At 38.5% G+C, this 17,842-nt stretch overlaps 1 protein-coding gene across 2 annotated transcripts in view; it reads right to left on the bottom strand.

Moving 5' to 3' along the window:
• The window catches only part of lrrc17 (leucine rich repeat containing 17), a 36,191-nt gene extending 18,832 nt beyond the window's left edge, over nt 1-17,359 (bottom strand). Inside the window, exons 1-2 of one of the 2 annotated variants that reach the window (XM_028449431.1) lie at nt 17,107-17,359; nt 3,675-4,010 (exon numbers count right to left, since the gene is read on the bottom strand). In XM_028449431.1, the coding sequence (XP_028305232.1) occupies nt 3,675-3,926 (252 nt within the window). In that variant the 5' untranslated portion in view covers nt 3,927-4,010; nt 17,107-17,359. Of the gene's footprint in view, nt 1-3,674; nt 4,011-14,141; nt 14,174-17,106 lie in introns of those variants that run through there. The other variant, XM_028449432.1, reaches the window with a different exon arrangement.
• Between the last annotated feature and the right edge of the window lie 483 nt (nt 17,360-17,842).

Below are 17,842 nucleotides of genomic sequence, written 5' to 3'. Positions count from 1 at the left end.
AACACGACGTTTGCCTTTTACCTCCTAAGCAAGCATCTCACAACTCACCTCCACCCCAACTCCTCCAGGTCAGTATGTATCCAACTAACTGGGTGTCTTTTTTCGTCATTAATACATGCTCTGATCTGTTCCAGGAGGTTTCTGCTAACCGCTCTCCTTGCTTTAGCCTTTAGCAAGGGCTCAGGGAAGGTCAGGGAGGAGTGCTCTCCCTACCACCAGCTTTCCACGTAAGCTTGCGGAAAAGGCAAGGACGTCCCAGAACATACCCATGCCGCCAAATACAGTTGTGTGCAAAAGTCAGGGCACCCCTTTAAAAACAGCATATTTTATATATTTAAAAAGTTATATTCATATTTACTGTCTCTCTGGTATATGGGAAAAAAAGACAATATTGTCAGGAAACATTAATGCATAGTTACATTTTATTTTATAAATTGAACAAAATTACAAAAATGAAAAACATAATTTTGGCATGTGCAAAAGTCGGGGCACCCTGAGAGTTTCAAAGTGTCAGATTCTTTTTACAAGCTCAGACCTCTACCAGCTCATTGGTCCTGAAGCATGTGTCAACAATTGTCATTAGGGAGTGCCAGCTGGTGCCAATTTGAGGGTTTCTTAAATACGGCGACTCCACAAACCTTGTACAAACACTCAGCAACCATGGGTTCCTCTAAGAAGCTGTGTAAGACAGAAAAAATGAAAGTAATTGATGCCCACAATGCCGGGGAGGGCTACAAGAAGATAGCAAAGCGTTTTCAGCTTGCAGTTTCCACAGTGCGAGGCATAATTAAGAGATGGCAGGTGAGGGGAACTGTGGAGGTCAAGAAGAGATCTGGAAGACCAAGGAAACTCTCGGAGAGAACAGCTCGTAGTCTGGTCAGAAAGGTAAGCCAAAACCCACATTTGACTTCAAAAGACCTCCAGGAAGATTTAGCAGACTCAGGAGTGGTGGTGCACCCTTCCACTGTGCGCCGATACTTGCACAAACAAGACCTTCATGGAAGAGTCTGTAGAAAAAAACCTTATCTACGACCTCATCATAAAATACAACGTCAAAAATATGCAACAGAACATCTACAGAAGCCTGATGACTTTTGGAAACAAGTGCTGTGGACTGATGAAGTTAAAATAGAACTCTTTGGCCACAATAAGCAAAGGTATGTTTGGAGAAAAAAAGGAGCAGCATTTCATGAAAAGAACACCTTGCCAACTGTTAAATATGGGGGTGGATCCATCATGCTTTGGGGTTGTGTTGCAGCCAGTGGGACAGGAAACATTGCTCGGGTGGAGGGAAGAATGGATTCAATTAAATACCAGCAAATTCTGGAGGCAAATATCACAGCATCTGTAAAATAGCTAAAGCTGAAAAGAGGATGGCTTCTACAACAGGATAATGATCCTAAACATACCTCCAAATCCACCATGGACTACTTCAAGAAACGCAAGCTGAAGGTTTTGGAATGGCCTTCACAGTCTCCCGACTTAAACATTATCGAAAATCTGTGGGTAGATCTTAAAAGAGCTGTGCATGCAAGACGTCCTAGGAATATTGCAGAACTGGAAGCCTTTTGCAAGGAAGAATGGGGAAAAATCCCAAATAATAGAATCCAGAGACTTGTTGTTGGCTATAAGAAGCGTTTACAAGCTGTGATATCTGCCAGAGGGGGTGTTACTAAGTACTGAAGGTACTGATGCTGTAGGGTGCCCCGACTTTTGCACATGCCAAAATTATGTTTTTCATTTTTGTAATTTTGTTCAATTTATAAAATAAAATGTAACTATGCATTAATGTTTCTTGACAATATTGTCTTTTTTTCCCCATGTACCAGAGAGACAGTAAATATGAATATAACTTTTTAAATATATAAAATATGCTGTTTTTAAAGGGGTGCCCTGACTTTCGCACACAACTGTATATGATTGCATGCATATCCATGTAAAGCGCTCAAAGCCGCTATATAAATCCTAATGCACATTTAATTTGACTATAGCGGTCGTGACTGAATTAAGATTTTATCGCACTGATCAGAAATGAAACTACCCCCAAATTACAGCAAGACTGCTACTGACTCTTGGATTTAAACAATAGATTTTAGTGACTTTTCTTTTTTTTTCTGTTTTTTGTTTATTCCAAAACAATTTTAACTCGTCACCAGAAAAATAACAAAATAAATCATGCAAACAGGTTTTAACAGACAGGATTTAGTTAGTTAAAAACCTCACTATAATGGAACCATTGTCACCGAGTGACTGGTTGCATTGCAGGTAATAGGAGTCTTTAAACAATGGCAAAGCTACAAAAAAATAAATTTAGATTTTGAGCTAATTAAAGGTCAATATTACATATGCTAATGTATTAATGCTTTCTTTTATGAGTATTTGTCCCTCACAGTGTCTGCTAGGAGCATTCGAGCCCTTGAACCAGTGTAGTTGCAGACAGCAACTGATTTGAACAGTGATGTACAAAGGAATGTAAAATGTCCTTGTATAAGGAATACTTTTGTTGGCAAGCATTCTTGTCCTACCTGACCTAGCGTTGTGTTTTGTTATACTTTATACTATGTCCTTGATTACACGCTCTTTTACTTATTTATTTTATTGATTTATTTTACGACTGTGAACTGTCTGTGTGAAGAGCTTTTTGTGTTTTATTACATTTTCTTGCCTTTTTCTTTTTTAAAGCGATACCAACCCTTCACATTAATGCATTTTATATTAGGTCTACAACTTGCATTGTTACTAATTCATGCAGGAAATGTCTTTGGACTCATTTATGTCAGCCTTTAGCCTTCAAAAACATGTATTATCCTTCTATATATGGGCATCGCCATTTTGGAGATTTCAGCCAATTAACATGTTTACATCAAGTCAGGACTACTGACTACTATATATCCGCTCGCATAGAAAGTCTATGGTGAAATAGCCTTTCATTCTGACATTTGAACACCTAGTTACGTGTCATCCAGTTTCTTGGACGTCATAACGTTATTCCTAAAAAAGTTGAGGAATTTTGGATGGATTTTGATGTTCTACTTACCAGAAAGTTTTCACTATCACGGATTCTAAAAAATATAGACCTCCACAAATGTGTGTTTAAAGGGATTCTTATTGCATATGCAGTTTCTAAATCACCTCTCATTCAAACTAGGAGTATTGCATGTAGTAGTCTTTCAGTTGAGCTGTCTGTAAAAGTTCCCTTTAACGGGATTATCAACCAAAATCACACAGTAGAGCATGGTCAGTCCAATAAAGGCAGATCTGTGTCAGAGAACATACTAAACACTGTGCAGAGAAGGATTATAAGGATTTACACTCAATTACTTTGATACTTTACGACTTAGATCATAAGCCAAATATGTATTTATTTCCATTTGTTATACTTTGGTTTAGATTATTTCAACACCTTTGAAGAACACATCTTGTTAACTCCCACAAACCTGCATTCGCACACAGACACACACAGTGGAGGGAAAAAAATCGGCCTTTGATCTGCTTCCCGAATAAATGGTGCACAGATGGTGAGGATATCAACAAAGGGCAGGATTCATAATCAGCATATAAAGGCTTAAGTGCCTGTGACATAATTACCTCATTCTTCTTACGGAACAAAACAATCTCACTGATGGTTTGTTGTGGCCCCTGCAGCTGATGAGTGTAAATCTGACAGTAAATACCTGAAACTTGTTTCTTGCCAACAGCAGGTGTTGAATATCTTTGGGCCATTCCTGCATCACTGTGGTCAGCTGCCTGTCCTGGCAGTCCAGGTACTTCTCTCCTGCCTCCACGTACTCTTTGCACTCCTGAGTTTGACGTCTCGTGACCCCGACGCGGCCTCGGCCCCGCACGTGGCCCCCAGACCGAGGGCCCCTGCGAGGTTCAGCTGAGCGCAGGAGCAGGAGGAGGAGGAGGGTGGCGAAGAGCCGCATACCGGGAGGCTGTTAGTAACCACGTCAGCTTTGGAGTTTTGTTGTTGGAAGACCGACTTGGCGGTTGGTCTGTCACAGCTGCGTCTACAAGGAGGAGAACAAGAGTTTTTGATTATTTTCAGAACACCTGCTTTTCCATGCAAAAATGAGTACCTTCTTCAAACACACCTAAAGAGAACTTTAACCTGCATAACAGGGTTGGGGTCAATTATAACTGTAATTGCATAATTGATAATTAATCTCAATTATGGTGTAGTTATAATTGTAATTTAAAAAATCTGTTGCTTTCATAATCGTTATTCATTTGTAATTGAGTTAGAATATTTGACTTTGTAATTGTAATTGCCATGAAAATTCTATAAAAATGGTCAATTATAATTTAACGCAAAACTGGGGAACCATAAAGTTCTATAAATATGTGGTTAAAGCTGATATCTGGAGTTTCTGAGAAACGTCTCAATGTCCCGCCCTAAACAGCCTCACCTCCTCCCACTGCTTCTCCCAATCTACCAGAAGCCACGCCTCTACTTTTCTGCATGCGCATCGCAGAACATAACAGGGTCGCATCGGGTTGCATTGATATACATCTATGGGTCAGGTAAGAGACAAAATCATATTTACATGTTTGTTGTTGTGATGCACGGCCTTGTTTCCGTGCACAGTTACGCATTCACTTTGATTGACAGTCTCAAAAACACTCGTTTCCATTTGTATAGGGGTCTATAGGACGGAGAAGGGACTTACTGTATATATGTTAATGTATATGAATGACCACCGGCAGTAGACCATAGTAAAAGACTAGTTAGGTAATTTAATCCAGGGGTATACAGACAGAAAAAAGGCTCAGATGCCCACAGCAAAAATAAAAAATAAAACCAATATTTTCAATGATTTGGAAGCCCTAACAAGGTAACCAAGAGTCAAGAAACAAATTAGATGATGGATAATATTTTTTTGTGTATTCTACAGCTGATTTAAGACCCGTTATCATAAGGGATGCTAACAAAAAGCTAACACAAGAGGAAGGTTAACTTTTATTAGCTTATTTATTTCAGACTCAGTAATTGTGATTAATTGTAATTGAAATTCAGTAACTGAGAACATAATTATCATTGGCTATCTGAAGATAAAAAAATAAATAAATGTATTTGGAAAAAAATTCTGTTAACTGTAATCAAAATTGAGTTGTATTTGAAAATGGGTAATTGAAAATGTAATTGTAACTGAAAAATGTAACTGACCACAAACCCCGCTGCATACACACACTGTAGAATGTATAGCAAACCATAGGCACTGTTGGCTTTTTAAGGGGCTGTTGACAATTGAAAAAGCAACGCTGCACATGTTGAAAGAATTACTGAAAAGTTGGAGTGAATGAGGAAGACTGAGAGAAAGAAAACAGGAAGAGAAGTTTGTAAGGAAAATACATTTGTTCCAGGTGAGCCTAATAATGAACACTTGTTTACTGTATAGCTAGCTGCCCTCCTAGATCCCGATCTGCAGCTTAATCTATAATTACTTCAATATAGTGGACTTTAGATTAGAATGGAAATAAAACGCAAACCTGAAACACATTCTGACTGACTCACACTTTTACAGTAAAAGCCAGGAGTCAGTCATCTTGCCCATTCTGGTGGGTAGGATGAATGGGTTGCACTGAGACACTCAGACAGAGGAATGGCTTCCAATGTATTTACAGAAGCACTTCCTTCTGAACTACTGCCACCTGGATTCATGTTGGAAAGTGAAGTCAACCAATATGTTGAGGGCGGGCGAGAGTTAGTGTTGTGCTCAAGACCACAGTATCCAAGACCAGGACTTGCCCAAGAACAGAATACACATAGACCAAGATTTTTGGGAGTCAAGACTGAGTCAAGACCTAGACAAGCCGAAACCAAGACAAGACAAAGACCAAAATCATAAAAATGTATTTTAAAAACCATGACATGTTTGATTAATTAAAGAGCATTCTCTCTTTAAGTTTTCTTTTAAATACATTTGACAGAAGAAAAAAAGGTATCCTCACTCTTTCAAAGCTCAACATGCAAAAATCTCAACTCTTAACAATTATGTTAAACTACATTATTGCAACAAAAAAATATTCATTGTATTTATTTTAAAGATTTATTTTAAATATCGTAAAACACAATGTTTATTTGTCAAGTGAAAGAGGCCGAAAGTAAGTGTGTGGAGGTGTTTCTGTCAAGAAATAAGAAGGTCCGATGTCCGTGTTCTTGCAAGTGTCTGACACATAAGGCAGTGGAAAAGATTTGCAAGGAAGCAGAACAATCAGTGAGCTAACGCTAAATGTTTGAAAAGTTCAACTTAAAATTACATCTAATGCCAAGCCTGAACAAAATTCAGTGAGAGAATACTTCCATCCAAGGCTGGTATGTCCCTCAAGTTACAACACCGAAAAGGTTGCAGTCATCTCGGTAGGAGGGATAACTCGTGAATTGAAGGTATTTGTTGTTTTACCAAGTGCTTCTCCTTAATATCACCATAATGAAGTTGGAAAAATAGCAGATCAGTCCTGGTCTCAAGCGGTCTTGATGGAGAATCCCTAAGTTCAGCCAGTCCAAGACCGAAGTAAGACTAAAGCCATCTCTAGACCGGTCTCTACCCTACAACCCTAGGAAGGAGCTAAGTAACACAAAGAGTTGGGGTATCTGTTGCCATTAATTAGAAAACAAAACTTCAGATGCTGGATTTTTTTTCCTGAGAATCTGTAAAAAGTAATAAAATATTTCCTATTCAGTAATTAAAACTGATAAGAATCAGACTGCCCTAATTAATCTTATAAATCTTGCACAAATTAGACGGGAGTCTACTACGTCTTTGATACATCTAAATAGTGTCACACAATGTAATTTGATTTTGTGTAAACAAATAGAAATAATGAAAAATCTTACATACTTTCTGGCGTTCGCTTAATGTTATCTTCTTGTATCCCTTTTCTTATGACCTACTGCCCAACTGTCAGCAACAGCAAAGTGACATCACTTCACCCATAATTAGTCTGTTAAAGCAATTTGTAGTTCTATCTTAGTTTATTATTATCAATGTTATCCACATTGGACATATGTTCATGTTTAATATGGTCTCAGAATTTTAGTCTTTGCTTCCTGCATGGTTTTTAACATCCATATCAAAGGATAAGCATTGTAAAGGACAAATAAAACGGTTAAAACTTTAAGATCCGACACACATGTTCTTTATGTCTAGGCTGACTCAGCCCAACGATACCCAACCAACCACAGATCTTAAAACCATCCTTTTTTTCAGACAGTGGAACAAGTCCGTCAATGCAGATGGTGCCTTTCCATTGTGAGTAACACACTGGGCATGTTAGCTCACTACAGACAGAAACAGCTGTGAATGTATCTAGGGATGCATTTTATAGTTTAGTAAGAGTTTTACAACTGGCCGACCATAAATCACATAAAAACAAAAGGACTTTTCGTCACAGGATGCCTCGCAGACAATTATATTTATCAAGTAAGGTGTTTCTCACTTTTATAGAAGTTTTTCTTTCTGTCTTCTCTTTATTTGTACAGAAGTCTGCTCTTATACTGCTGTGTTTTGGCATGTATGTGGGTTCTGAGGGAAACAACTGCACCACACATGCTCTAGTCGTGTGTGTTTGCTGATTTTGAGGTTTAACAACAGACATGTTTCAACATACAGCAAAACCAGAGCAAGAACAAATACCATGTTGAGCTACTGGAAAAGGTCCCATTCCCGTTCCAGTGTCCTGGAATCCCATTTTAGGTTTAGTAAATCCAATCAGCCAACCAGAGAAAAACAGAGCCCTGATACAGATGCATGTGTTGCTGTTTTGATGGAAGTACTTCAAGTTGAAAAGACTGTTGGAAGATAGAGGAAGATGAGGAATCAAGTATGATGGATAGATGGATGATACCATACCATCTCCACTTCCTCCCTTCTATGTAGAGGAGCAGCCGATCTACTTTGAGCTCCACGTAGATAGCAGAAGCCCTCACCATTAGTTAATGGAGTAGCCACATTTTAATCATTTTTGAGTATTGTCAGAGTAATTTTGAATATTCAATGCAAAATTACAAGAATAAATGACAAGATTTGCATCATTACAGATGGAAAATGGTGTTTAATCAATTTTACTATCATTTGCAGCAAAATGAGGAATAATAAAATGCAATAATAAAAATAATAATAATAACAGCATCACCCCACATACAAAATGACTGAAACTCTTCCATGTTGTGCAAAAGCTTTTAGTTCTGAAGTTAAAAATTTAAGATTGTTTTGGCATCAAGGATTTAAAACTTCATATTTATAGCTGAAAGTGATCTTTGCCCAAACTCTCTGCCTGATTTCTTCTTCACTTCTAGAGGACAACACATCCCTTTCCTTCTTGCTCAGCTTTTTATAATGAATAACTATATGAATAGTTCCTGTTGATGTGACCGTGTCAATGTATTTTATCTATGTATTTATGCTATTGCTCTAATGTTGTTTGGGTAGATTCTTAAATGAGCCGTGTTTGAATTTAGTATGAGTCAAATTTAATAATAATTATAATAATCTTAAACTTAGATTAGTAGACGTTCATAAATAATCCATCCCCACTTGAACTTCCTGTGGTTCCAGCTCAGATTTTATATATTGAAAAAGTCTGTTCCTTCTTGGAAACCTCTAAGTAATGGCAGCCGTCAGTATCCAAAACAAAGTTTAACTGGGACCACAGCAGACACACTAAGGCTAAAACTGTTCCTTTGGTTCACCCCATACCAGCCCAAAATAGTTCTTCAGTCATTTATCATTTCCCATCCGAGCTCCCATTGGCCCGTCGATACCAATCCAAAGCCTTCTAAAAAGGTCCATCTGTAAACACATGCTTTAAGAGTTCAAGTTAGATATTCCCAAAGGGAATCTATTCTCAAGCAGTTTATAAAATGAACCAAAAGAGGACACAGTTGTTTATTGACCTACACACCACAAATTATGAGTTTTTACTGTCAAAATTATTCAATTATGAGATTAGGGGTATGACACATCAGTGTCTTCAAAGTTATATTATAAACCGTAAGCAGTATGAACATATCAATGACCTGAATTCTGAATGTGGAGAGGTCATATGTGGAGTTCCGCAAGGGTCAGTGTTGTGGCCATTGCTTCTTATTTTGTTTACTAATGATATTTGTGTCTCAATCAGGAAGTAATTTGTTAGAGCTACAGGAAAGAATTGAAGAAGAAATGTGAAAAGTGAGCAATTGGTTGAACAAAAATAAGTTATCTTAAAATTGGGATAAAACAAACTACATGATTTTCAGTGATCATAGCAAAATTGATAATGTGAAAATCACAGTTGATAAAGTTATTATAAAAAGAGTCAAGGAAGTTAAGTTTCTAGGTGTTGCTGGGAAATGGGAGGTCTTCAAAACCATGCAGACTTAAGGAGATTTTAGTAACAGTATAGGTCTATGTGGTTCTAAATTAGATATTGGTATGATATTAGGCATGATTTTGAATACATGCTTCACTTTAGCTTAGCATTTATCAAAATCATTTTTTTTTCTAAATCCCCATTTATACGTCAAATAGCGAGAATGTATAACATCAGGGGTTATACTGACCCTGAGATCCTCATGCATATGCATGTATTTTCTTTGGGAAATGCAGTTTGTTAGTTTGATTGAAAGACAATCTCAATAATATCACCAAACGGTCCACTTTTAATTATTAAAATGAGTACATTTGATCTAAATGGCATTAAAATGTCATTAATAGTCTCTGGGTTTTAAACACTACTTGTTGAATATGATTTCTAATCATGTATAATCATGCTTCCACTATCACCTATTTGATTTAGGAAGTGTTTGGGTTTTCTTTTATAGATATCAACAGCGAACAGTCCCATAGACCTGAAAAATCCTGTATGTACAAGGAGACATAAACCACAAAACAATGCAGGTAATACACCAGACCTGTGTGTGTGTCACTGTAACAGTGCTAGTGAACTACACAATAACTACATGTTGCATGTAGCTAGAGATAGGTGAGAATATTTCTAACTAAATAGTGGAAGAAATAAACTACAACTTAAACATGGACTGAAGATACCAATGTGGCTTTAATCTTGTGGTTTTAATCAGTTTTATTCTTGTAAATTGAAGCTTTACTTGTCATCAGTCAGTCTTGTTTTGTAGATATTTCCCATGTCTGGTTTAGGTCCTCCTCCCTTTTGTCTCCACTCAGGAGTTACTTATCACTTGATTGTCTTTCTGTACTACTTAAATGGTAAAATGGACTCGATTTATATGGCCCTTTCATGCCTACACTTAAAACATGCTTGATGACTGATTGTTGGTGCTTTGTCTTCTGTTTGAATCCGTTCCTTTTTCTTGATAGCAAAATGATACGACTTCTTACATGTACTCAAAACAAACAGGGTCCTATTTCTTCATTGTCTCTGTGTCTGTGGTTTCTCAACGTTCTATGAGGATTCAAAGACTCAGCTGGCTTCACCAGTCCAAAAGAATGCCAGAGGCGCTGGCATCCAGCACGACTGCTTCCCAGATACATCAGGAAGAGGAGGGGAGACACGTGGACTATGAACTGGAGAAACACAGATGCTGATAGCTTACATATAATTAAAATGATATCCTGGGCTGAATGATGAAACAGCAGACGTCCCCTCATACATCTGAGAAGATTATTATGTCAGCTATACAGGGCAAGGGGGAAATGTGTTAAGTTTTATGTGATATTGCTTTGCTTCCTTTAATCCAGGAGGACATCTGACTTCTCAGGCAGCAGAAACAGACATCAGCACCACAGGCCAATGTCAGACTACTTTTACAATCCAAAACCTGGCACTAATTTCCATTTCTTACAGTTCTAAGACTTCAAAATGTGTCTGACAAAAGGATTATAGGGGCGAGATGCAAGTCATTCACAAATGTTCACCCCTTCCGTTTATTTCTGCACCGCAGATGGGACGTTACGTAATCAAACTCTAACATATGTGTGCAAATCCTATAGGCAAAGATGGAGAAAGCGGATGTCAAAACAGCTTGGAGTCTGATGAGTTGCCTGAGTTTGCTATGTGAAAGTTTTCTGAGTTGATCCCTTTTATAGTTGCTCACCAGCATGGCCTTGAGACTCCACAATCTGTGGTACCAGCTGGCCCCTGAGAAGCCCCCATTCTTTAGTTACAGTGGGTAGGCCTCTGGGAATGGAAAGAGTTCAGACGTCCAAGGGAAGTAGTTCAGAAACACAAGGGTCACTGTTGCTGTGTGGAAGTGAGAACTAGAAGGAAAAGGCTTTTAAAAACAACAGCGGGTTTTGCTTTTGGCTCCTAATGTAAAATGAAAAAGAAAAATTTAGTAAGTTGTAAGTATGTTGAATGGGCGCAAAAGCAGAAAATCAGTCAGTCCAGCAGGTCATTCTTGGAAGAACACAGCACATGTGGGTATTTTTTCTTTTTTTTAATTTCAAACGCCACTACACCTCCCACAGAGCTGACCCTACTTTGTTTTACTTCGGCTAAATTTCCTCTCTGTGCCAGGAGGTCTGTGGCTGGTTACAGTTTAACGCAGACACCATTAAGGCTATAACAAAGAGACGGTGAGGAGATCAGGGTAAGAATAAACAGCCGAAACTTGAAGAATACAACGCGGGGGATGGGGGTAAAAGTCCAAATTTAAAAAAAAAAAAATGTTAAACTTAAAGCAGAGAATGAATCAGTGGTAGACAGACATGTGTCTGAATAAGTATGCAGGAGAGAAGCCTCACACATCCCTGCAAGGCTAATTGAAAACAGACACAGTGCATTCTGCTGCAGAGGCAAAGCCATAGGAACAAAGTTTACAGACAAAAACCCACAGTGTGGTTTTTCAACGACTGTGAACTGCAACAAACAGCTTTTAGGGGACATTTTTAGTGAGATGGGAGTAAAAACGTCTGTCCACGTGTCACAACTCTGACGAAGGTGAAATTTATAATGACAGCTCTATATTGTGTTTTAAAAGATTTATCTACATGGGTTCACATGCATGGATGGGAAAAAGTCACTTATAACATCCTGGTGGGTATTTATTGACCAATTATTTTCCCTTTCTTTAACATTAAAACTGATGATGGTGTTTTGATAAACACTGAAAAATCACATTAAATGTTTTTTAGTTTAGCTTTCAAACTTTTTAAGCTCCATTACCCTGGATGTATTAATAATATTCTTACAAATGCACTGAAATGTAAGGAGAGGGGTGATATGAAGGATTGAAACTAAGAGCAAAAAACAAGAAGGAGGCCAGGGGAACGTTGTCAAAGCAAAATCCATTTAACGCAAACCCTAAACCAAAAAAGTACAAAAAAGGCAACAAATACACTGAAGTACTCAAAGAAACTCAAAAACCAACCAAAAATAGGACACAAAAATGAGTACAAATTTGACAGGAACAGGTGGGTAGATAATCCAATGAGCCAGCAAACAATCAGTGTTCAAGCACACCTTAAAGGTCTTAAATCATGCTATTTTTCACCCAAAAACATAGTATTTGAGGTTTATTTCCCCAAACGCGCCTGTTTTCCAGAGTTTTTGGCTCTGAAAAGTCACTTTCCGAGCAACTCTACACAAACAGGCTTATTTGCAGCCTACTTATGCATATTCATGAGTGGGCGTGTCTATAAACGGAACACTGACTTCCTCCTCCCCGCACGGTGATGTAGGGCCAGAGGACGGCCCGCCCTCCTCCCACCCATTCCGTAGCTGAGCTCATGCTGCTTTATAAACACGAGACAGAGCGTGGAGGCGGGGCGTTCACTGGTACATACATAGACTGTAGAAAATACATACATGGCACTGCGCGAAGGACGCTGAAATGCTCACCTTTGTGGGCGTGTCTGTTTACATGTCAATCACGGCAGAGAGCTTCCCCAGCTGAGTGCAAATTTGTCATCAAAGTGGGAACGCATCATCAAATTGGAGCGAGGTGTTTGGGCTCACCCTGCAGTAAGAAAGGAGCAAATCAAATAGGACTTTTATTATGTTTAAAGCATAGAAAAGTCGGTTTAGCTTAACATGGGCCCTTTAAGTAGTGAGAGAAGGCAATTAGAAGACGAGGCACACCCGAGTGGAATCAGAAGGACTGTTGACTATCTCTCTGCAGACTGCACTGACATAACAGCTGGAGTTGTAAACAAGAAAGAACAATGACCCACACAGACACAGAGGGAGAGAATAAACTTATAACCTGGCTTCAACCCAGCAGACAGAAACCAACACCAAATATTCAACGGAATCACTTCAATTTTAACATTACAATCAAACCCAAACCACACCCACTGACCTCGGCCTCTCTATTTTGCTCTTGTGAATCCTTTATTGTCTATTTTTAGTCTTTGCAGAGAAGATCGATTATAGTCCAAGAAGGACAATAAATGCAAACTTTTTTCACACAAAAATACCTGAGAATATACTAACAACATTGTCACTGCACATTTACACATTCATGAATTCCCTGCCAGAGAAAGAATAATGGGTGTAACGTTATGTGTGATTGATAAATCAGCAGTTAGCAAGTAGCTAGGCAATAAGAATGCATTTGTATGTGGCTATTTTAGCTTTCAAAGAAGAAACACATTTTTTAGCTATTTTATAATGTTGTGAGAGTAAGAGTTTACGGAAGCTACTTATGTTTAAAAGTTCATTTCCTATACTTTGTTGTAAATGGCTAGGAGTGAATGAATGAATGAATGAATGAATGAATGAATGAATGTTATCTATTGATCTCACAGGAAGTTGCGCCCACATTCGGGAAGTAGCCCCAAAAAACTAATTTATGTTGTCTTCAGTTTAATAAACAGAAAAAGTGTCTACGAATCATTGATTTATAATTAATTTACTAGTTTGAAAATCCTTGATAGACTTTCCTCAGCAAAATGTTGAAAATGTAGCTCAGACATGAATAAAATACAGAATGTGATTAAAATTAAGTGAAAAGAAACACACTAGTCATGGATTAAAGTTCAACTTGATCAGGTGACCGATTAGCAAGCAGAAACCGAAGTTAAGAATGTAAATAAACCAAGTGAGGTTTGAAAGAAATGGCCTCCAGCTCGCGTTTTATTTTTAACCTCCCTTGTGTCTACAAAACATTTCATTAGAATAAGGGAGTTTAAAAGCTGTCACACGATGTTTAACAAAAGCTTACAAATATACACACTCACTGTGTTCCACCGCTGTCCAGCTTTGTAGGCTGGTGTGGATTGATGCCAGACACAGCTCCGAGGCAAACATAGAGACACACAGAAATACACACACACCTCACACCGCTGGCTCACAAAGAGCACAATCGTCTAATTTAGACACAAGAGTAAGAAAAAGAGGAAGAGAGAGCAAGAGAGAAATAGAATGAAGGGATAAAGAGAGATAGACCTGTAACATTAGATAGATCACCCTAATAGTAACTGACACACATATTGTCAGACAAATGTGAGTCTATAGCACTGATCAAAGGTCATGTCTGGTCTGCTGGTTCTTCTGCAATCAATTATTGGTTCTATTTTAACAGCAAAACCATGTTAGTTAATGCTTCCAAAGCTTCTGTAAATTCATCTTTCAGCTTTTGAAATCATAGAGTTGCAATAAAGAAAAGAAAGATAAAAAAAAAAAAACAAGTTTGCATATCTACACACAAGAAGGGAAAAACAGGATTGGCTGATACTCAATATCTAAAAATCGAATCATGAGCCAGAAATATGTTTCCAGCTATTCCTATCAATGGTGTTAGTCCTTCTGGAGAGAAGGTCTGGGCTGATCGGCTAACCTGCCCAGTTGTTTAGAACCTGCTGGCTATTGAAGGCCCCAGATTAATAAAAAAAATGGGAATTTTTTAAGTTTTTTTTTTTTTTCAAAGAACTGTACTTTGCCATGAAAGCAAGGATGCTTGGGTTCTACTGAGGAAGCAGAGGAGGAAACTGATGTCTGATGCTTTCTTTAACTTGCCTATCTCTGTGAGCAAAAGTCGAACCTTTCTCTGCATCTTCCATTATAGAGTCGTCATATAACCAAAGAGAAACCGAGCATAAGGGTAAGTAGAAAAGTGCTAGACATTCAACTGTGCTTGTCCTATTGGAAGATGACCTCAGTGTTCATCCAGGGCTCCCAAACCAATGTACTGTATCTTTGAACCCATAGCTTATTAAAACCATATTGGAGCTTAGAGTAATTTTTTTCATTCTGCTTTTTAGTTCCTATGTTTCCTCTCCCCAACTAAGTTAAAGTGTTTTTTGTTTCACACAGGGGAATGGATGGTAAATGTAATTCCATTGTGATAGAATCACTCTCAAGACTTACTCTTGAACCTTTGAGTAATATTGGAACATTTTTCTGTGCTTTATTAATCCATGTTCCTCTCGTAGGTCAATTCTTCCACCTTAAGTCCATTGACAATGACGCTGATCATGGTACCATGGTCATTCATGTCCATCCGAATAAAACGGTATTTAAGAAACCAACCCGACATAACTGAGTCAAATGTCATAAAGAACAGTCAATGAAGAAACCGAGATACGAAGTTTTGAAATGTTGTCAATGATGAGAGATAGGGATTTTTAGATAATTTAAACTGATCCAAAATCTGATCCAGAACTCCTCCAAAATGTAATTGAATCTTCCATGATGTAAGTTCTATCTTTGGTTAGAATACCGTTCAGTACTTTTGACGAAATCCTGCTATCAGACAAACAAAATACACAAACGCCAGTGAAAACACAGTATTACATCTTTAACGGAGTAATACAACGATTAAGAGTGATACATGCCATCATTTGTGCAACAGGATTCACGTCAATGCATTTAGTGCAGGGACTCACACACAGAGCAACAGGCAAGCATGGTATGATGTTACGTGCCTTTCCATCTGCTGTTGGTGTGTAAAGCAGACACACACACAAATACACACTTTTTTCTCTCCCGCCTCCAAGCAACTGCTTACATTTAACAGTGGTAAACTGAAACAGCAAAACCCAGAATAAAAGGGACTCAAACTTTACAATCAGAGGAAATGTGCAAGTCAAGCACTAAATGCCCAATGCAGCCCTCCTTTTTTTGGAGCAGGATTCCAGAGTTCAATTGGCACTCTGCTTCTCCAAGTTTGGAATTTTACCATGATTCACACAGGGCCAGGTTACACCGTGCAGCTGAACACACACACACACACACACACACACACACACACACACACACACACACACACACACACACACACACACACACACACACACACACACACACACACACACACACACACACACACACACACATCATGACAACATCCTAACATCCTACACAACCATTCCTTCATGAACCTCACAGGAGATTGATCATGACATGTTTTCTCACTTGTGATAATAAGATAACTGTGTTTTGCATTTAGTGTGAGTCACATCTTGAGCAGTGTCCACACAGGATTCTCTTCCTAATTCTCCAATAACCAGTCCAAGTGGATAAAAGAACTTGCTAACTCATCAGATCTCTTGCTTGGGTGTATTTGTCATGAATACAAGAAAGTTGCATCAAAAGACATCCACTGATTGTTTCCTTGCTCTGGAATGAATCTGCCTTTTGAAATTAAATCAAGACAAATTATTCTGCAAAGCCACTCTGTATCATATTCACTAATCTATATTATTATTGGTCTTTTGCAAGCCTTCTTTAAAAGGGTATAGGCAACCTTTAGACCCACAACCCTTCATGTAACTTTCCTCTTTTCGCAACTAGAATGAATGATTCATATTGAACCCTGAAGTTGTGATGGTAGTTTAACGTCTTGACAGCAGTTTATCCCCAAACTTATCAGAAAACGAGCTGTGTGGTCAAAAACACTTAATAGAATCTGTTCTTTGACAATTCATTGGCACATATTGCCTTGCTGTTTATGACAACACAAAGAACAAAGCACTACAAAAAGGAGAAGATTGAAGTGTCTTGTTTTATCTCACCCCTTTAGAACAAATAAACTAGACTGTGACTGTGGATGGTGCCAAAAACACCATAGTTTGTCATTTTCCTTGCACAAAGGATAAGCAGCTGTGGAAGAATGTATTCTCCTGCTGTTCTATTGTTTCAATGCTTTCTAGAAGACCCATAGGTCTGATGTATCTTGATCCAACATAAGGTTTCATGTCCTACCTTTGCAGTGGGGGAATCTGTCACTGGGTCGTCTACAAGGACCTGCAGATCTCCGGTGGGTCCCGTGTCCCGGGCTCCTAATCCTGTCATGAGCACTGCATCCAAGCCAAGAAAATCTGTCTGACTGCCTGTAAACTTAGAGCCTGGAGTGAGGGACGAGCGAATGGCTGCTTCCTCCCTCTCTCTCTTTCTCCTTTGCTCTCCCTCCTCCCTCTGTCTGTATTCCTCTGCCGTCTGTGCTGAATGAGTGACTTTGGCCCTGTACCTCCTATTACTTACTTTTTCAGTTTTACACACTCTTATCGGGATAACACTATGAGTGTGTTGTGAAACAAAGAGACTAAAAGAGGAGTTAAACCGACCCTCACATGCTTGAACAGATTCCTACACTCATATGTGGGAGGGTACTTGCACCCCCAGACTGATCTCTTGGGAACCAATGGATTTTCTCCTGGTCGTGCAGTTGCTAAACGGCTTGACAGAGATGAAGCATCTGTGTGGTATGAAAGGCAAAACACTCACCAACTCTGTCATGCCCACATACGTGTCTGTATTCCTGCCATTTTGCAAACAGAAATGGCTTGGATATCTATCTATCTATCTATCTATCTATCTATCTATCTATCAATCTATCTATCTATCTATCTATCTATCTATCTATCTATCTATCTATCTATCTATCTATCTATCTATCTATCTATCTATCTATCTATCTATCTATCTATCTATCTATCTA

Source organism: Gouania willdenowi, chromosome 6 (assembly GCF_900634775.1).
Source record: "Gouania willdenowi chromosome 6, fGouWil2.1, whole genome shotgun sequence".
Classification (NCBI taxonomy): Eukaryota; Metazoa; Chordata; class Actinopteri; order Blenniiformes; family Gobiesocidae; genus Gouania; species Gouania willdenowi.
This window is presented reverse-complemented; position numbering and strand designations above follow the sequence as displayed.